The 21456-nt window shown below is 38.5% G+C and overlaps 1 protein-coding gene across 2 annotated transcripts in view; it reads left to right on the top strand.

The window, feature by feature from the left end:
- slc23a2 (solute carrier family 23 member 2) overlaps positions 1-21456 on the top strand; it is a 39916-nt gene that overhangs the window by 3018 nt on the left and 15442 nt on the right. Inside the window, exons 2-5 of one of the 2 annotated variants that reach the window (XM_053324588.1) lie at positions 14509-14735; positions 17433-17531; positions 18723-18839; positions 20009-20166. In XM_053324588.1, coding sequence (XP_053180563.1) covers positions 14631-14735; positions 17433-17531; positions 18723-18839; positions 20009-20166 — 479 coding nt within the window. In that variant the 5' untranslated portion in view covers positions 14509-14630. Of the gene's footprint in view, positions 1-14505; positions 14736-17432; positions 17532-18722; positions 18840-20008; positions 20167-21456 lie in introns of both variants that reach the window. The other variant, XM_053324589.1, reaches the window with a different exon arrangement.

Genomic DNA, 21456 nt, shown 5'->3' with positions numbered 1-21456 from the left:
TCGATGCTATAGCTCTGCAGATGTGAGAAAATTGAGCTGGGTGGAGACAAGGATTTCTAGGGTGATCTTTAAATGTGGAGAACCTTGTCTAGCATGTGTTAGTGATGGCTTTTCAGGTGGGCCAACACCAGTTTTCTACATTGTTTTGACTGATCTTTTTATCTTTTTTAATTAACTTTTTTTTTTTTTTTTTACTGTGGGAGGAGGGTGGCTCATTTGAAGCAGAAAGAAATTTCACAGCCTGTCTGGGCTTGGTGTTTAGCTGGTCTTTTGTGCTAGCAGAGATCCTCTTCACAAATCCTGAGTGGTTGAGTGGCAGCTGAGTAGGTTGGACTGTTGAGGCTCCAGTCCTCCAAACGTCCAGATTCCTGATTTGGTATATTCAAAACAGAGATGCCACAAGGTTTGCATTTGATATGTACAAGTACAAGAGGAGAGAGAAAATTAATTAGAACCGGTCTTTGGAGGCGGACATTTTTACAACAAAAAAACGATATGGAATTGTTTTGATCCAGCAAAAAATGAGATGCAAAGAGTATTCCTCTTTAGCAACTAGGGGTGCAACGGATCACAAAACTCAGGGTTTGGGTCACATCGTGGTTTTGAGTGATGGAACAGACCATATTTTGGGTCCGCAAAAAAAGATGGAGGGCAAATATAACTTTTCTTTCCATTTTAAGTGTTAAATAGTTTTTGCCTGTTGTGTTAAATTAAAACAGCATTCAAGCTAAACAATAAAATATTATAAAATATATTTAATACTCTGTTGTTAAATTAAAGTGCAATATTAGGCATGATACCATAATCCTTTAAATATGATAGTGAATGAAAAAATAGTCTATGCCCACAGCATCAAAACTTGCTTACTTATAAACATGAGTGCACTTCTTGTCCTCTACCTCAGCTTGTTAACGAGCCACCAAACAAACGTTCACCGGGGGGGAAATGAACCGCTAATGTCATCAGTGAGCAGCTAGATAGTTAATTAGGTGCTCAGCTGCAGCACATTAAAACAGCATATAAACATATCTTATAATATCACTTTGGCCCTGTTAGATGCTGGTTTGGTTGTTGCTCTTCAAAATCACCGTCCACCCTTAGCAACAAATGAGGAGATGAAAAATGTGGCTGCCAGTTGAAGATCTCCCAAAATGGAGGACCAATTTCATTAAAATAATTAGTGTCGGAAAAAGCAATTAATCATGCTTAAAGACCAATAATTTAGTCACACAGATTCAGTGCATGAGACATTTATTTTGACAAATATATCCTCTATTTTACGTATTTATTTCATTCAGTCACATCCAAGACCTTGTACTTCTGTGTGTTTTGTTAGGCTTCCCCTTTTTACTGTAATTGTTGGTATTACATGGTGTCTTTTTTGAAAATCATTAACAGCTCAATTTAAATGGTTGACTTGATTTTAAAAGTTGTCCTTCCCCATTTTTCTGAGAGGAGGAAATAAGTATGGTATGTTGTTTTGTTTGTGTTTGTTTTTAAAGATTTTGTCTGGCATAGACGCCTTTTTATTTGAAAGCAGAGAGACAGGAAATTACGAGAGAGAGAGGGGGGGGGGGGGGGGGGGTGACATGCAGAAAGGTCCGCTGGCCAGGACTCAAACCGGGGATGTTCATCGTGAAAAAGTATTGACTCCCTTGGATGTTTTCCCCTTTTTATTGCTTTTATAAATTGGATCATGGTTGTATTTGTGGTGACGTGCAGCGTCTAGTCTGATCCCTAAAAGCTCCAATTTGGTCTCATCAGACCCAAGAACCTTCTTCCAGTTGTCCTTGGAGTCTCCCACATGCCTTTAGGTGAACTCTAGTCAAGATTTAATCGGAGTTATGTTCAACAGTGGCTTTCTCTTTGCCACTAATCCATGAAGCAACAGTTATTGTATACAGAGTCTCGCAGACTTGAGCTGCTGAAGCTTTTAACTCCATCAGAGTAGTCACAGGTGTGTTGGTGGCCTCCCTCACCAGTCTCCTTCATGCACAGTCACTCAGTGTGTGAGGACGGCTTACTCTAGGCAGATTGACACATGTGCCAAGTTCCATTTCTTAATGATGGATTTAACTGAACTCCAGGGGATGTTCAGTGACTTGGAAATGCTGTTGTGTCCATCCCCTCACTTCTACTTTTCAATCACCTTTTCTTGGAATGTTCTTTTGTCTTCATGGTGTAATTGTAGCAGGAATCCTGATTAACCAGTGACTGGGCATTCAGACAGTTGTCTTCATCACTTGAGAAACATTCATTGCACTCAGGTGATCTCCATTTCACCATTTGTGAGACTACTTGCAATAATTGGCTGGACCTTTATTGAATTAGGTCAGTCACTTTTAAAGGGGGGGGTATTCATGCAATCACTTATTTTACATTATATATTTTTAATTAACTGACATTACTTTGTAGAAATCTATTTTTACTTTGACATTAAAGAGTTTTTTTTTGTAAATTCTTCTTTTAAAAAGTTTATTATTTATAAAAACAATAAAAAAACATCTAATGGTGTGAATACTTTGTATAGGTACTGTATATAAATGCACTGACTGCCACAGGCTCTTAGGGAAAACATGATTTTCAGCCTTTCAGAGTAGCTCCTTTCAGCTGCACTTTCTTACAGTAAATGGATATAGAGCAAAGGATCACCTGGCAGCCAGTCGGGCCAGGCTGGGCCAGACAGGGCAAAGGCACAGGGAAGTGAACTGGGTCGCAGAAATGGATTCCTGGCCCTGTTTGCTGTACGCAGCATGTGACTAAGATTACACAGTAGTGCTGGGTCATGCTGTGCCTTCCCACTGTGCTGTGTAAAGGTGCGTACGTGTGTGGTTGTGCAGTGGGTGGTAAAGGGTCAGTTTTTAGCATGCTGCTCTGAATAGTATTCCCTAAAATAACATTTACTTCTGTTTTTTTTTTTTTTTAAATTTAAATTTTATTGTATTTATGGTCTGTTTACTGGAGGGTTACACTTCTGCTGAGTTTTTGTATGTGTTTTAATAAATGGAGAAAAGTAAGAAGGGGATTAAATATCCAAAGGCGACATACTGTAGCACACACCATCCGATTCTTGCATAACAAGCACTGAACAGCATACCCAGCAGTATTAACCTGCATTCATCACTGTAACACTTTCAGAGGCTGATTTCTTCCTCTCTGTGCCAGTAAAGCGTTTGTAAGCCGTCAGGTCACGTTTACGTGACGATTTGGGCATTTTTGTTGAGACTGTATCCTGTGTTAAAAGTACAAAAGATCTAACCCTTTTTTTCTGGTTTAAACATTACACAAAAGTGTCACTGTTTTTTTTTGTTTTTTTTTTGCCGGGTCACATCTGGCTTAGTGTGATGAGTCAGAAAACAAATGAGCATTCAATAGATTTGCATTTTAAAGATTTTTTTGTGTGTCTGTATTGAAAGAGACCTTCAGGGTCACTTATTGATTTACTGGCAATCCAAACTAATTATATTTAGTTTCGGATGTTATTGTCGAAGAAGCAAAGACATTTTTGTTCCTAGATTTAATATTTTTAATCATCTGTATCTTTACAATACAAAGTGTGTCATTGTTTGCTTGTGCGTGTTTTGTCTTTAATATACAACATTTTGAACATCCATTTAATTATTTTGATATTGTACACATTTGCTGAGAGATGCAACGACTAATTGATACTAAACTTTCCTGGTTCTAGCTCCTTTTTTTAAAAAATGTGAATATTTTGTAGTTTCTTAACTTAAATCTAAATTTTATCTTTGGATAATGGTAATTGACACATTTCAACATTTAAAAAAACAACTACTAATCAATGAACCAATCAGTTTAATTTAATACTATTTTCAGGACTGAGACTGGATAATAAAGAGGGAAGATGTAAAGGTTTCTTTTGGTCTCTAGAAGACACATGTAGCTAAATATACATTTTCTTCTGTTTTTATATGAAAAAAATCCTATCTGCAATTTTTTTTTGCATGACTCCTAGACATTTAAATATTGTAATATTCAATCAGTGCAAAGACTGGAACAGACCAACATTATAGTTCAGAGTTTCATAAAACTTTAATCAGTAGCATGACAGATGATGGCTGGACCGGTAGCAGCAGACAAAGGAGCATTATGACTCACGTGTGGTTTTCCATCCTACTGGAAGTGGTCCATTTGAGGTTTGTCCATTTAATTTTTAAAACACATGCAACTATACTGGTTCTTCCAAGATGTGTTTTGTGCATCCACACTGACAACTTTATTTTGTTGCTGGTTTGCTGTGGGAAATGGGATCAATATTTTTGCCCTATTTTTAACAAGTTACCTCGGGCTCTTTGAAATTATAACGGGCATTTTTCATTATTTTCTGACATTTCACAGAAAAAAAGATTAGTCGAATAATTGATAAAAATTATTGGCTGATTAATGAAAATAATTGTATGTTGCAGCCACAACTACAAAGTGTGCTAGTGGTCAGCTTTTTCCTGTCAGCACGTACGCCCACTGTCTGCACACATAAATCACGTTTCACAGGCTGCTGAGGAAATCCTGTTAATGGCTGCCTGTCTGCTGAAGCTCAGCCTCCGTTCAGTCTTCACTGGTCACCTTTTAAATGTTTATGCTTCATTCATTGATCTTGTTTATCTCTGCTATCTGTTCTGTCCGTGGCGCCTCGCCCAGTTATGCAGTTTCCATATCGCTCCTTGGCAGATACTCTCCTTATCTACTGATGCTTCTCATTTTGTTTTGTCTGTTCTGTTCCCTGATAGGCCACCACATCTCAGTGGAACCACCAAACTATCTCTAGATAGTGTGTTCTTGGGTGGATGGGCTGTTGTTTTTTTTTGGGGTGTGCGAGTCTGATGAAATATTGCAAGTGACTCTTTTAAAGTTAAAAAGATTAAAGGACCAGTGCCAACGGACTTGGCAGAGATGAAATGTAATTTCATAAGTATGGTTTAATTGGTGTATAATCACCTGAAAATAAGAATCATTGTCTTTTAACTTTAAGAATGAGCCCTTTCGGGTCCCTTTCCAAATTATACCCAGCCTTTTTCACAGTTTTCTTGTGGTTTTATAAAACAGTTGTGTTCACATCTACAAAACCTCAGTGGGAAAGGTGTTAGATAGTGCCTGTAATTTGAGTCATTTTCAACTAATTACAGGTGTTCCCCTCTTTTTAGTATAGGGAGCGTCAGTACCACTACCCAACCTGTGTTGGTGGAAGTGTAAGGCAAAAATTAACAGATAAGACTATTTAACTGTGTCTTACTGCTGAATAAATATCAGCTACTAACGTACTGTATCCCAGCCGATGAGAAACCGCTCAAACAAAGAAAAGTCGAATGATTTTTATCCACGGCACAAATGTCTCATGTTGGCTAAAGTTTACAGCAAAGTTAATCTTTTGAATTACTGTTTCTGCTGTCTTCATTTCCCACAGAGTCAACAAACGGAAATGTGGACGGCATAGCTCTGTGGTCATTGCAGCCCACATTGTGGTCTGAGGTGGTGATTACAAGCTGCCTTCAGGCGTCTGTATTTTTGACAGTATTGAAAATACTGTAATACCGTGATACCGGCCAAGCCTAATCTCAACATTCTCACTGATAATGACTGATGATGCACTTTAATGTAATAACAATGAAACACCATTCATGTCTGCTTTCACGTCTCAAGTTTGACATTTTCAGCTTTGTCATCATGACAGTACTGTGAGGCTGAGTGAAAATAATCTATCACATCAGAGTCACTGTACAAGCAAATAAAAAAACTGGTTGTCTCTCTATGAGAAACAGCATGAGTCTGGCTCAGGTAGGCTTAAAGGATTTTATCAGCTTCAAGCAACAATGGATTGGTCTTAAATTTGCCTGCTGGGCATCGATGGGGGGGGGAATGCCTGAGTCAGTGGGTGGTGGAGCAGCCCGAGCAACCTGTAAGAAAAGTGCAAAGTTACAGTGCACTTGTGAAAAAGAGTTGGAGTTGTTTTTTTGGTATCTAACCTTTAACGCCCATTCATGTGCTGCTGATAGCATGTTGTGCGGGTGTAGGTATTGCTTTGAGAAAGGGATGGAGGTACAGTTGAAGGCTGAAGATCTCTGCTCCCTCGATCTAAATGTGACTGCCTTTCCTGCTGCTTCGGTTTCTTTAACTGAGAAATATGTTTGTGCTGCACAGCTTGACGGTCCACCTGCTGTTAAACTGTGAAGTGCCAAAGAAAGCAGGAGTCTGGTCTAGGGGAACAGCTTTAGACCAGACAAGTGAGTTAGAAAAAACGTTACTGCACAATAAATTAATTGTCTCAAAGTCGAGTATATTTCCTGTATAATAATGAAACTGATTAGTGATGTGTAAGCTCTTCATTGTTTTTGGTTTGTTTTACGTTGCCGCTACCTTTTTAAGCCTTTTGACACACTTCTGAGGCCTAGTATGACTCATAACAGCCAAAACTGAGTGCAAGTGAGAAATAAATAACACATTTTATACATCAATTTTTTTTTTTTTTTTGGGAGAATCTATTTTTTTAAGCAAACATGACAAACAAAATGTGATGGATTGGGTTCTTTTATGTGAACATTTGCTGCTTTTTACTGGTCTTAAATTACAGTAAACTGAATAGTTTTGGGGGTTTGTGTTATAAAGGCATCATACTGAAGTTTTTTGGTCTTTTTGGTTGTTTTGTTTTTAAAGATGGAGACAGTGTTCCTCTTTCTGATCAAGACAAGTAAAGACAAGTAGTCATGGTGCGTGTGTTGTAACGAACAAAAAAGAAGAAATCCAGTTTAAGTGGCTGTTTCACACCAGAGAACACCTCAGTTGACACAATAGACTCGCAAAACCAGAACAGCTCACATGTGCTCTTAAGTCTACTGTTACATGAATTAACAAGTCAATTATAATGAGGGTAGTCTTAAAAGTAGTGTAAAGGCAGTTTTTCTAAGAGCTTTGGTTTTGTCTCTGTGTGTGAGATGAGTATTGATGGATGTTGCCACTGACGGCTTTCACAATCATTTGATGTTTACAAGAAATGATAAAGTGTACATGTGAACGTGCAAGTCTGCACATCTCTTTAAAGTCGGTATCGGTTTGGCTTGTGTATTGTCTGGTGGGGGAGAAAATGGAAAAAAGAACCAGAATAGATGATCATGTGACGCTGTAATTTCACACCCTGACCTCAGACCTCACCAGGCCATTTCAGTTTGTATTTCCTCTTTTTTGTTTGAAGAGGTAATAATGATGAGTTAAACCCAAATACTGTGCTTATTAAAATGACTTCACAGAGGGTGACCTTAATTTCCTTCGGGATTAATAAAGTATCTTCATACTTACACACACACACACACACACACACACTCTCATTCATTCATTCATTCATTCATTCGCTCCTGTTTGAACCCTTTAGCACCTTTTACAGAAGCCCTTTGTGTCTAAAGAGCTTAATAATTGACAGCCTACAATGAAAATGTACTAACTGTACAAATGTAAAATTTTAAAAGGCAAAGGGAAAAAAAGAATAAAAATTAATAAGTAACAAAAGTGATAAACTAAAATTAGTGAAACTGTCTGTACAGCATCTTTTCACACAGCTTAATGTGCACAGCATAGAACAATAGAACAGAAAATAAACAAACACTTAAAATGTCTTGTGTACATAAAAAAGAGCAGTAAGTGTAACAATTCAAGAAAAGACCGCTTAAACTGACTGTGAAAACCAGGCTGTCTCTGTTAATGTATTCACATTCTTCAAGTGCTGTGATATCTGACATATAGATGGACTGTATGAAGGTGGTAAATCCGTTAAACAGCTCACACCTGTTCTAGTCCAGACTTCAACTAGTACAATTTTTAAAAGTCCTGAAGAGTTCAATCGTCCTATGTTTTAGTGAAAATGTAAGCTTGAAAATGTATCAATAATTATGAGAAATCACTTTAAAATGATTGGTTGGTTGGTTCTAGCCTCTGACATGTAAAGATTTATCACTTCTGTTTTTTTAAATCTTGAGCTTATCTTCAACTAATTTGTTTGTCTCAGTTGTTTGATCAGCTGCTTTTCTACCAGCCGATCAAACAAATCACGCAATTTAAAAAGATTATCTTTGGCTCTAGGAAATTATGATGGTCATTTGATTCTTTCATCTCATAATTTATGAGTTAAATTGATAGATCATCTTTAGTTGCAGCATTAGGTAGAACATCGCTTTTAAGCTAAATTCATCACACATTAGTTTGTAGTATTCAGTTGATTTATTCCACCCTAACGTCAGTTTGTGATTTCTTGTGACCCTCGGTGAAACCTGCTGGATTTATCTGGTCGATATAAAAACCAGCAGACATCTGTTCACTGTCTGGTGTTCCTGAGGTGAAACATTTGCAGGTGCATACATAAACTTTGATCACTCTTCTACATTCGCTGCCTGCTGTCCTTGTAGCTGTGCTGTTGAGTCAAACTGTTATCTCCGTTCACCTCTGCTCCACTACCAGGAAGTTGACCAATGTAAACATGACCTTGCAGCCAGTTTTACATTTTTCCACCTCCCCCCCCTCACAGTGAAATAGGAACTCCTCACGTGTAACCTGTCATGTAAAAGCGTTGCCTAGTGTCACACACAAACACACGTGTCTGTGGTCAGGTGCCCATATAAACACTAAAAGAGGTTTCCCTCACTGTCAACATTCCTCCTGTTCATACTATAATAAAATTGACTTTCAATGGAATTGATGAGGGCCAAAATCAATTGTGTCCAAATAATCATTCTCTGCAAAAATGTATTTAAAGGTTCAGCATTTACAGTCTTTTCATCATCTCATTCCCTGTTGAGCTGTGGTGGAAGTATAGAAACAAAAAGGGGAACTTTGGCACTAAAAAGACTGTGTAATATTGAAAGATATCTACTTGATTTGACTCATTTGGATGGCTGAAGCTTCAAGTTAAGTTTGAAATGCATATTTGCACAGGAGGAGGATTTTGACCCCCATTATGAACAGGAGGAATAATTACAGCAATAAAAATAAATCTCAGTCTTCATTTAGGACTGTTGTTTTAACACAGACTTGAAACAATGTGAAGCTGTCCTTTTTAATTTATTTCTGTTTGATTTGTATCATTATTTTCCAGTTCTAATTATTTCACAGTTGCAAATTATATAATGATTATAAAACCTCCTTTTGTCGTGTGGTTGACAAGTTAATTAATTTGCTTGTCAAACTTAAGAGGACTGCAACTGGCCAAGCTCTCAAGGAATATTACAGCACATTTTGTACCTGTCACCAGCTGTATTTATCACTGTTACAAATTCAGGCGTTTTTATTTTGAGTGACCATAACAAAGGATGTGCATGGGCGTCACTCCTGACAGCCGGGAGTGATAACAAAACAACCTGAATATGAACATTTAGTCTAGGATGTGATGGTTCCATTTTCAGCATTTTGTGGAGCTCAACAGCAGTTTTAAAAATATTTAATTGACAGTGTTTACGCTACATTAATTAAACAACTGGTTCACTCATGCCTCACTGTTATAGTTTCAGCCTTTGGTGGACTTTAAATGTTTATCAGTTTGTTGGCATTGCTAAATTAATGTGCATATCCTGGTTGCTGTACACGTATACGTAATGCAAACAGAAGAATGAATGGCTTAAACTGTTTATTTGGTTGAATCAGAAGTCAAAGGTGACACGTTTAACTTTCTATTTGTTCAGCTTGGTTTTGTCAATGTCCAGGAATTCAACATCCCCAAATTTATGAGGTTTCATGATTCCAGATATTTATACTTGAATGACACAAGATGTTCAAATTCTCTCTGTTGAAGCCAATACTTATGAATCACTGGCGTAACAACACTGTTTTTTTAATAGTCCAGATTTCATGACTGAATGACAGACTACAACATCTGGAGAGCATGTCGTTCATACGCACATGTGTACTCGCTATGCATGCACACAAATCTAGTGCGAGAAGTGAAACCACCAACACAAATCTGTTGTCAAGTTGTCCTCTTGTGAAATCCCACACAACACAGCACAAGTTTACATATGATCCACAGATCAGGTTACCATGGTTATAGATCCAGGCTGTAGTGCCATCCGCCTGCCTGGGAGGTAAAATTACCAACACGTTTGTCTTTGTTCAGCCTCGCCTCTCTCTGCTTTTCTTCTCTGCTTTTTTTCCTATTTCATGAGCTTCTTTTGCTGTCTCCGATGCTGCCTCGTGCTCCAAAACATTTTATATGTTTACTTTTTAACATTATATAAAAGCTACTCCATGTTTATGAAACTGCAGACTTTCCTCAGTTACATAAGCACTTTCAGTTCTGCCTTCTCTCGCTCCAGTTCCCTCTCTGTTGTTTCCTTTTGGTTGTCTAACGTTTTGTTGTGTGTCTGTGGATGGATTCCCAGCCAGCCAGCCAGCCAGCCACAACACCAACACCAACAGACAGATACTGTAAGACAGGGGATGAGGAGAGGGCTTCTGTCTCTTGGGTGACAGTGAAAAAGGTCAGTTGAGGCCTTCATGCTACAGCAGCACGACTCTTCTGATGGTTGCACACGCTTAATCAGAGAGTCAGTCACCCAGAGGCTGCTGGGATAGTCTGTCAAACTCAGCATCTCACATCTGACTCCCACTGCCGAGTTGGAGCTGCAGGCAGTGCAGTGATTTCATGTGCTGCATGTAACACAGTCATTGGTCTGAGAATTACTTGTTGGGCACCAGACTGACAAATGATTGTTGTCATCTGACCTCATGGCATTATTAACGGGGGTTTTTTTTGTCTACTTAGGTTTCGTTTTAACTATTACATCCATTGTTGCGGATAACATTACACTAACCAAACTGATTGTTGCTGTGGTGACAGATCGTCACTATAACAAAGTCTGACAAGCAACAAACATGAACCATAAAACAATGAGACAGGTTGTTAACAAGCTAACTATCTGCCCAGTTTATCCAAACCACTTTATTTGGTGGTAAAACAGTTCAGCACACCTGCAGTGACAGTGATAACCTGTCATTGAGCAGGAAAGTACTCAATGTTAAAGTTAAAACAAAGTAGAAAAGGCTGGACAAAACCTTGTCAAAGACTGGACCGTGTATAGTCAGTGTGCGAAGTTGAGGCAAATTTGTTACAGGGATCATACATTGTAGTGTCAGTATTGTGAATTAGTGGATATTAAATGTTTGTCTGTAATTTTCTGTAGTGGTCCCAGTAAAATTTGTACTGAAGCAGGATATAACGTGACATGGTTAATCTACAACCACATCTACGACATTCCCATGCGTTGGGCTGACTCAGCTGTTGCTGACCAGCCAAAATTTTAGCTACTTCATTTGCTCACGTAAGCTGATGTATGCATCGTTCTTTGTTCTGAGTAAGTTAGCGTTCGCTTTGGTACAAGGTAGCGGGGCGTGTTTCCAGAGCGCACACCCGGCATTTTTCAATTTAGAAAGTCCTGACTTCTAGAAAATCCTCCAAGCTGAAAAAAAATTGCACCAATTATATGCTGCAAATTTAAACCATTCATCTGTTTTGATATAGAGTCTTTGTTTAAATGTTATTGTTCAGTCCTGTCTGCAGATTAATTTTTTGAAAAGCTTTCATCATTCATCATTTATTTTTCTTTGTTTTTAATTTCAGGCTAGTCATTTAAATTCCTGATATCCAAGCAAGGCTGCAAAATCCGACCATAAGAGTTTTAGTTTTAGTTTTTTTAATTATCAGATTTGAAAAGTTACTCCAAATTGGACTTCAAAGAAAGAAAAAACGGAAAAAGAAAATGTCAAAACAGATTCAAGAGAGGTGGACAACTCATTATTTTCACAGTTTAATGTGACTACTTGTATCAGGAAGGGTACAGTTGCCAGAAACAATCTGTAGTTATTGTTTAGTTATGAAGTTATTTATCTGATAATATGACAGACGACAAACCACCCTTATTATGAAAATAAGACCTAATCATAATGCGTCATGCATGCATTCAAGTGTTTTCTCCAAATAAGATGTTCAGATACAAACATCATCATTATTTTACAAACACCAATGAAATGCTCATCTATAACTCAACTTTTTTCGTCATGAGGTTTTCTTTGGCTTCTTTTACTCTGACTTTTGCAAGCATGACCTACTTCAGTCCATTCTCGCTGCCTTCCTAATGCAATATTTCATCTGAGAGTCATGATCAGAATGAGCATCAGTCACACTAATAACTTTTGCTTGTGATTTAAATGCTGTATGTCAAATTAACTTATGTCTCACCTCCTCCCTCCTCCTCCTCCTCCTCCTCCTCCTCCTCCTCCTCCTCTTCCTTATCTTTTGACCCGTCCCTTCTGCCTCTCTCCTTTTCTGCCTCTCCCCCTTCTCTCCTTTTCTTCCTCTCCTCTTCTACCTCCTCCTCTCCCTCTCTGTTGCCCCTTTCACACAGATGCTCCCAGCCGCCCAGCTTGACAGGAGCGATGGGATGTGTCAACTAGGTATTTCACCAATCCCAACATCTTACACTGCAAGCAGGGAGACTGGCAGGGTGGGAAAGGTCATTTGGAGGGGGACGGGGACGGGGGGGGGGGGGGGGGTGCTGGGGTCTAAAAATGTAAAGATTTATAAAGGAGACGATAGGGCAAGACACAAGTTACACTGGATACAAAAGCATCTGTTAACATTTTGAATTAACAGTTGTTGATTTGTTCCTCATATGCAGCATTATGCATGACTATACGAGTCATGGAGTGGCATAAAATAGTTGCAGCTGTTCATGTAAACTCATTCACTTATTTAATTTATCTTTTTTTATTTTTTTATTAGAGACCGGATAGAATTTTAAAATCTTGTTTGGTTTGTTTAACAATGTGGATCTTGTTGCCATAGTCTTGACCAATACACCTATAGCTCAGCGCACACTGGTCTCAATACATTTTCTGTCATGTCCACCTTTTTGGAAGCCAATCATTTTTGTTCTCGTTCTTCATCAGCTTATGCTCTGCTCCATGGCTTTTCTCCTGGTCATATAAACATTAATATGCGATAGTTACAATACAAAAAACAGTGTTTATCCAAAAAGTACAGATTTGGTTCGGTAACCCAATTTTCGAAATGAACTGACCTTTGCTTTGCATCGGACTCCAACAAACAACAGGAGCTGTAAAGGTTTTTCTACAAGTATATTGTGTCTTCACCCATCGATCAAACTATTTAGTGGCTTAGGTCAACATTTAAGTCTTTTATGTTGTAATGCTACATCTCGACCCTGAAAATCCACAGTACTCATGTATAGTACTTGTGTGTTATAGATTTGTTTACAGTGGGATATGGGTCAGTAGATAGATAAATGAGCCTCAAGAATAATATATTCTATATTCATAATATATTTGTATTTTTTTTTATCTGTTTTATGAACTGTAGTTTTTGGATTCATGTGAACATCCTTTCAGTGTTCATCTCAGACCAGTGATTGAAATGTCACCTGAGATATCATGTTTCACTGACACTCAAAGCTTATTTCTTCACCTGTCTGACTGACTTTTGTACAGAATATTTATTCTTTTTTCAACCCGGCCATCTTGCCCTTTTCTATCAGTTTGCTGCCCTTTTTATAGTGAATGAAGGTCTAGATGCAGGAACATTAGTTTTACTCATTTTACAGTTGACATGTTGCATCTTTTCGTTGGGTTTGGCAGGTAGCTGAGTGACTGCTCTCAATACATTGATGTCGGCAACTTTTCACTTTCTCGTACTTTTGATTCCAGGACATAACAGATACAGTTAATGATAAACTGGACAAAAGGCCAGTGGCTGTCCCAAAAATGTTAAGGGATGGAACTGATTGGAAAAACTTTGTTTTACACAAACAGCGTTGTTGAAGAAATAAGAAAAATCTTCCTCTTTCTTTGTTTTTTTTCTCATCAGCACTCCTCTGATCATCCTTTGCCTCCTTCCTATCGAACACAAGTCCATTTTCCCTCTTTCACCAAACTATTTGCATAATATCACCTCTCTACTTGTTCTCCCTCCCCTCTCTCCCCTCTCCTCTCTCCTCGTATCTACCAGACAATGACCCGTTGGCAACATGGATTATTACTGAAAAGTAGAAGTTGCTCTCCCTAGGGCAACTTATTTCTGTTCTGTATTCATTTTGTTGATTATTGGTTTATTGGAGCCCAAACTGATGTCTTAGAATTGCTTATTTTGTCTCTTCTTTTGTCTTCTGTAACTAAAAAAGCTGCAGCAGCCACAACAAACCTGGAATATACTGATATGAATCAGAGAAAAGGAAGCAAATGGTATTTGTTGCAACCACCATAATGCTCTCCCTTTTTATTTGATAAATGATAATTGGTTGCACTTTACCTTCTTGAATGGTCCAGAATAGACAGGACCAATAAAACAAACCTGAGATGAAGTTTTTAATCAACATGAGATGCTCTCAAGCTGCCTGATGTGAGCAGACTTTCACTGTGAAGTTAGGATATTAGACCCCTTGGCGTTTATAGATCAAAATATTTATCTCTCTGTTTATCTATTGCCCTTTTTTTTTCAAGCAGATAAGGCAGCTCTGGACGATGTAATCGGACTGACGGACTCATCTGCAGTGTTGATACCAGAGCGAGACAAAGGAGGAACAGAGAGAGAGCACGAGGAGGAGGAAGACATTGAAGGCAATAGGATGGGCGTGGGGAAGAACACCACCTCCAAGACGATGGACAGCAGCAGCGAGGGAGGAAAATATGAAGAGGAGAGCAAACATGGAGCAGATTTCTACCCGATTCCGGTACGTGAATGTATTTTTATTGGTTTGCCTTTTTATTGCTATAAAATGTGGCTGTAGCAACAACAAAACCACTGACTCGCACATGATCTGAGCTTGTCTAAACTTGAGTTCCGACAGCAAGCGTGTCAGAGGCGCTTTTCATGCGCATGTCACATGCAACAGATCTGTTCTCATTTGAATCCATGCAGCTGTCTGTGCAGGCTCCATGCAGGCTCACATCTCAGCCATGCCTCAAGGGCATAACCGCAGCCTGAAGCGTTCATTTATGCTTCAAGTCTATTTTGTTCCATTTGATTTGCATCACTATGGTCATGTTTATTGAGCTCTGAGCGCTTCCAACACAGGGGAGACCTGTGCCTCCACCTGAAGCCTCCAGGGTAGGCAGAGAAGTCAATGCTGCTGCTGCTCTGCTGATTTGCTGCTAATACTAAGCTTGCTGTCTAGAATCTGTGTACAGGTAGCACACATAATAAAGAAATGATAAAGACTGGGTTTGGTCGATATGCACACAACCTTATAATTACTCTGCTCCTCCTCTTCTGTCTCTGTCTGTCTTTCTCTGACCAGCACGCTCAGATTTGGCATTGCTTTGACCTAAAAAATGTGTGTGTGTGTGTGTATTCGTGCTGTCCACTCACAGTTTTTGTGTTTCATGGTCATTTGGTTCACATCCATTTCCTTTGTTTGGCCATTTCCTTCTGGCACCATCCCAGTGCTTCATTTAGGTCAAATGGAAAAGTGACAATAATATCAATTTATCTAGGACCCATTCATAAATCACAGAGACACACAGCTTGTTCCAATGACAGGAAATCCACTGAACAATTCTTTTTACATGAAACATGAGGTGGTTCTATTGAGGTACTTTTACACCTGATCTTACTGAAGTATTTCCATTTCGGGCTGCTTTATACTTAATACACTCCACATTTCACGAAGAAATATTGTACTTTTTATTCTGCTTTGCAGATTAAAATTTTACATAGAAATACTTCAATGCTACAGCGATAAATCAATTTCAAAACAATTTGCTGGTCTCAGCCTCTCAAATGTGACTATTTAAAGCTTTCCTTTGTCATACATGATAACTAACTGAATATCTTTTGTTTTTGTGACTGTAATGGGCTCTAAAAAATTACAACAGGCATGCTTCACTCATTTCAGACTAAACGTTTAAGCATGTAATCTATTAACTAATTGTCAGATTAATCTAATGACAATATGTTGCAGCCCTACATACAAAACATATAATCAGTTAAATGAAAATGATGAATGATTTTTAGATTTAACTACCTAACAGAATATCAAACAATTAAAATTGGCTCCATATTGACCAGATGCAACATTGAAATGCATCAATTATTATTGTTACTATCAGACAGGGTTCATTCAGTATGAGTAATTCCACTTTTGATACTTTGAAGTCCGTTTTTAATAATAAAACTTTAGCTGTTAAGTGTGATTTTCAATGCAGGGTTAGGGTTAGGGTTAGTTTTACCAGTAATGACGTGTTTTTGGCTTTCGGACACTGCACACTCTGGTGAAATATTAACTTTGTGACACTGCAGTATAAAACTTCCCACAGGCCTGTGAGAGTGACCATGAAGCCTGCTTCCTTTAAACTCCAGAATAAGCTTGATGAGTTTGTCAGAACTAACACAAAGCTTATCTTGTGTCATTATCTGGAGCCGTTCAAGAGAATACAAAGGGAAGGAAATATGATAGAAGCTTAAAGTTTCCTTTGTAGTTATTCTGCCCCGTTGAGACATTGTGAAGGGATGTTTGTCTCCCTGACTAAAACCTGAGGACATTATTTCTGACATTTAACAAATTCTTTTTACATTTAAAGAGACAAGGCTGCAAATTTGACTGTCTTGGCCTGATGATACAGCAAGGTTTGTTTACATGTGGAAAACACCGGTGCATCAAAAGAACTTTACTCTCTCTCTCTGAAGTTTTCTCAGAAGGGATCACAGGATTTTACAGTGAAAACTAAGCAGAAAAAACACCCACTGTAAAGGCATACTGGTGGCACATGATGTATGATCATGTCTGCGTACTTCCATCGCTTTTGTGTCTCTTCCTTCAGGCATGGAAACATTCAAAAACATGTCAACTTTAAATGTACTTTTAAAAAAAAAAGAAGTTTCTCATAGTGTGTTCCTCCTTATAACGACATCCTTTTTTATTGATTAACGTGATACATTGAGGACATAAACAGGAAATGCACACTCTCACACACTTGCACGCAGACTCTCACACACTTGCAGGCACACTCTACATGAGCAGAAATTCAAGGGGGTAAACATTTGCATAGGAAACATTTTTATCTCTGGGATGCCAAAACTGTTTTGTTTCCTTTTTTTCCGGTGAGATAAGTTTGTGTAGCCTTCAGCCTCCACATCAGCTTTATTACTCTGTTCTTACATATGTCGGTGCATAAAGACTGGCAGTTAAATAAACTTTGACACTCACTTTGTTTGTCTTTTAATGTGGTTTTGCCAGCCAGCCAACAATGTGTCAGAGTTGTGAGTGTTGTTTTAAATCTGTTGTTTCAGAACGCACAATTTGCTGGTATACCTTTAGCTTAGTTAAAGATTTCCCCATGAATTAACTTTGTGTGTGTTGTGTGTGTGTGTGTGTGTGTGTGTGTGTGTGTGTGTGTGTGTGTGTGTGTGTGTGTGTGTGTTTGTTTAGGTGGTGGTGAATGGAGTGAGCGGGGCCAGTGGAGACCAGGACACTGAGAACACAGAGCTGATGGCAATCTACACTAAAGATACTCAAGGAGCCGAAAAGGTAACTCAAGAGGAAAAAGCGCGGCAGTAAAACACAATCTCAGTCATTCAAAGCGTTTACAGTCAGCTGGATTCATGAGATCATGAGAGAATCCATCTTGTCAAGCTTCAAGTTATTCACTTGTGGATGAATAAGAATCCAGCTGCCTCACAAGCTAAGACCGTAATAGGTGATCAGACGAACATTTTTCTATCAAACATTTTTTGAAAGTGGATACCCTTTTCCAATAGTTTCCATGGATGATGCTTCTGTATAACAATCTGTTGCTTCAGGTTTTCATAGTGCTACTTAACTCCCAGTTAACCTTTTACTAGGCTGACTGATGCACAGTCACATGATACAAAAAGCTGACTCATACAGTTACAGGTTCCTGCTTGTGCTGCACATTGTGATTTTATTTAATCACATATTCAGTTCCTTTTCCTTGCTTTCCTTCCTCATCTTTCCCCCACATTTTCCTACATTCAATCTTTTTTTAAACACTTATTTAATATTTAGTATAAAGTAATGTAAACAATTACTTTCATAGTGACCACCATTAAACAAAAATGTATAAATAATGGTCGATTTATTTTCAGAAAAGTATCAATTCATCTGTTTTCATTATTTTTTTTAAACTTACCATTTACTTTGCATCTATTGCATTCATTTCATACATAAAATGTTTGTTAGCCTTTAGAGAAACCTGCTCTTTAAATAAAAGTTTGTCAGTTAACCTTTTATTTGTTTTTATTTATCTTTTATTAAAAACCCCATTCTTTGTATTCTATACAGTAAAACTTATTTTCAGCTTTTGCAAAAGAAGCATGTTTATACATAAAAGCTGCCTTGTAACAGCAAACAGTCTGACTCACTACATCTACACTGTGCTGTTTTTTCCTCATCACTGTGACTATGCATACTTCATTTCTCAGAGTGGTCATGTGTTTACCACGCTCACAAACTTTCCCCGACTCTTTCTCACTCTTTTTTTTTTTTTTTTATCTCCTCTTGGTTTCATTCATAAGTTTCATAAGTACTTCTGCTCAGACATGATGACCTAATTTTATAGTTGATGTCATAATGTTTTATCTTTCCTTCACCTGACGTTAAATGATTAAGAAATAATGGTTAGGTGTGATTATATTCCTGTACATGTCAGTAAGTTCTAAAGAGTTTAAGCATCTTGGTTTTTTGTGTGTGTGTGTGTAGAGCTCATTGTCTGAGACGCTGGACAGCACTGACAGTGTGGATGCAAGGAGGATGGACATGATCTACACCATTGAGGACACCCCACCCTGGTATCTGTGTGTGTTTTTAGGCCTACAGGTAAATCTACAGACTGAGTGACTTGTACACAGTGTGTATTATCAGTCGTCAATATACCGTATTTGCTTTACCTAACTGACAGATTTGTTTAAACTGTAAATCCACCATTTTCACCAATGTAAAACATTCACCTATAGATGTCAAGTATAATTTGTGTGTGTCATATCCGTCACTGTGGTGGCACAGTGAAGGATATGACACACACTGTCATCTCAGTGCAGTATTTTTCATCAGACCATCCCCAGTACGTGTTATGCAACTGGATGCGAGGCACAGAAATAGGATTTTGCTCACAGCAGTCATTAGCACATGTTGGTGCTTCACTGGGTTAATGTGTTCACTGTGTGGCCACCGTGTGCCAATATACCACACTGGACTTTGATCAGACACTATGTCATGTTTCTCCCTCTCTCTCTCATAGTCATTACTGAGAGGCTACATCTACTACATCAGTTAAATATATGTGAAAGAAATTGCCAAAAATAAATGACTCAAAATGAAATTTCAATCAGCATCTGGACACAGATTTGCATCAAAACTCAGTGATAGACCTACATTCTTTCAAGGAATATAAGGGTTTTGTATAGTGAAAATGTTTCACCTCTGAGTTTTAGCCATTTGAACTAGTCAAGTTGTTCTTGGTGATTTAATTTGAAAATGCCAACAGGTTTTCCATGAGCACCCAGAGTCAAAGAGCAGGTTTGGCTGTAGCTTTTTCCAGAGTTACGATTCAGGATTGTCTGTTTATGTACCACATTTAGTCAAGATGAGAATTGCTCTGCAAAAAGAGCCACAATATAATAAAGGATTAAACTTATACTTGGATTAAAATTGCTTCTATCCTTCTGGTTTCAGGAATAATGATTCAAAGTGTTCAGTTTGGTTTAAATATAGCAGCAGTGTAAAACAAATCTCTTCTTCCTTCGTAATTTTCCACCAAATTTCATTGGAATGTGAGGGGTTTTACGGCTATTTTGTCAGGATAACCACCACCAAGGTTGTTATATTGAAGAAGTTTGAAATTATAATAAGATACATTTTGAGACCATCCTTAGCGAATTTAGCTGTGGTGTGTTTGTACTGTACTTCCAATAAATCAGTTTACAATAATTGAAAAGTTAAGTGTAACAGTAGATACACACCGACTATGTGGCGTCTTGTCTTTCCAGCACTACTTGACATGTTTCAGTGGAACGATAGCAGTGCCGTTCCTCCTCGCTGAGGCGATGTGCGTCGGTTTCGACCAGTGGGCCACCAGCCAGCTGATAGGGACCATCTTCTTTTGTGTGGGGATCACCACCCTGTTACAGACCACACTGGGCTGCAGGTACGCACACTTCTCTCTCTCATACTGCATCTACAAATGCTCACATGTACATACAGTGCATACAAACCTTCATCCACACACACAAACTAAACTTCAGCCTCTATACATGTATCACATTGTTTTCTCTCCTTCACGTCTCACCTCCTCCCCCATTGTCTCAATTTCTCTCTCTCATCTCTAAGTGCCTCTTAACAGCGATGTTGACATTGAGTTCCTCTCGCTTTGTCCTTCCTCTTAATGTCATGCTGGAGTGTGTTTAAGTGTGTGTATGTGTATGCGTTTAGGTATGTGCATACACATCCTTTTCTCTCCTTTTTTTTTGTCACTGTGGGTTCCTGGTAGCCTGGGTATACCCATGCTCTCATTCCAGCGAGATTCTACTTTGCTCAGAAAGTTAGCATGGCCACCAAGACAAAGTTTGGCCTGAGATAGGGAACCAATCACAGAACGGGGAGGCGGGCTCAAGCCAGTGACGACCGTAGAGCGACTCTGTTTACATTCAGCATGGCGGCCACGGAGGTGCAGCAACCATTCGAAGCAGCAGTAGATTGTGTGCTAAATAAATTGGAAGGCAAGTTCACTTTGAAAATAGAACAAAAACTTGCTCTACATGATTTTTCCTTCATAAAAAGGATGTGTCGCGCTGCTCCTTACAGGCTCTGAATACGTCATTGTCTATCTTTGATATGATTGGCTCTAAGTTTTCCAGTAGCATACAGAAGCATTTGATTGACATTCGTTGATCCCGCCTCAAATACGAGGAAATGAACGGCTCCTCGCCAGACCCTACCTCAATCTCACATGAGATTGAGACACGGTCTGGTGTTAGTCAGGATAGGTTCCTGGAGCTTTAGCAATCTTCTTCATTGATTTGTGATGAAAATATCTCATTGATAAATGAGGTGGGCATATTTTGTGTGTCTTTTAACAAGCACTATTCTTACTCTATTGAAGCTTTCTTGTATGTGAATTTTCAACCAAAAAGAACATTTTTAAGTTCTTTGTTTCGTTCATATGACTGCAGTTGTCATGTTTCAGAGTTTCTTCTGTGTAGGAGGAAGAAATTCCCAGATCTGGCTTACATTTTCTGAACTGAGATGACAGAACTCATGCTGGAGAAATGTCAGGATCTAAAGACGTGTGGGATTTGACTCCAGGCCAGTGGAGGGGGTTACATGCGGTTCAACTATTACATCAACTCTGGGCAAGCGGTCTGAATTACGCCAATACTATAATTGATTAAACACACAGCCTTATCTTTGTTGTCTGCTTGCTAACCAAGAGGGAAGT

The sequence above is a fragment of the Scomber japonicus genome, chromosome 9 (assembly GCF_027409825.1).
Source record: "Scomber japonicus isolate fScoJap1 chromosome 9, fScoJap1.pri, whole genome shotgun sequence".
Classification (NCBI taxonomy): domain Eukaryota; kingdom Metazoa; phylum Chordata; class Actinopteri; order Scombriformes; family Scombridae; genus Scomber; species Scomber japonicus.
The sequence above is the reverse complement of the archived record's forward strand: the minus strand, read 5'-3'. Positions and strand labels throughout refer to the sequence as shown.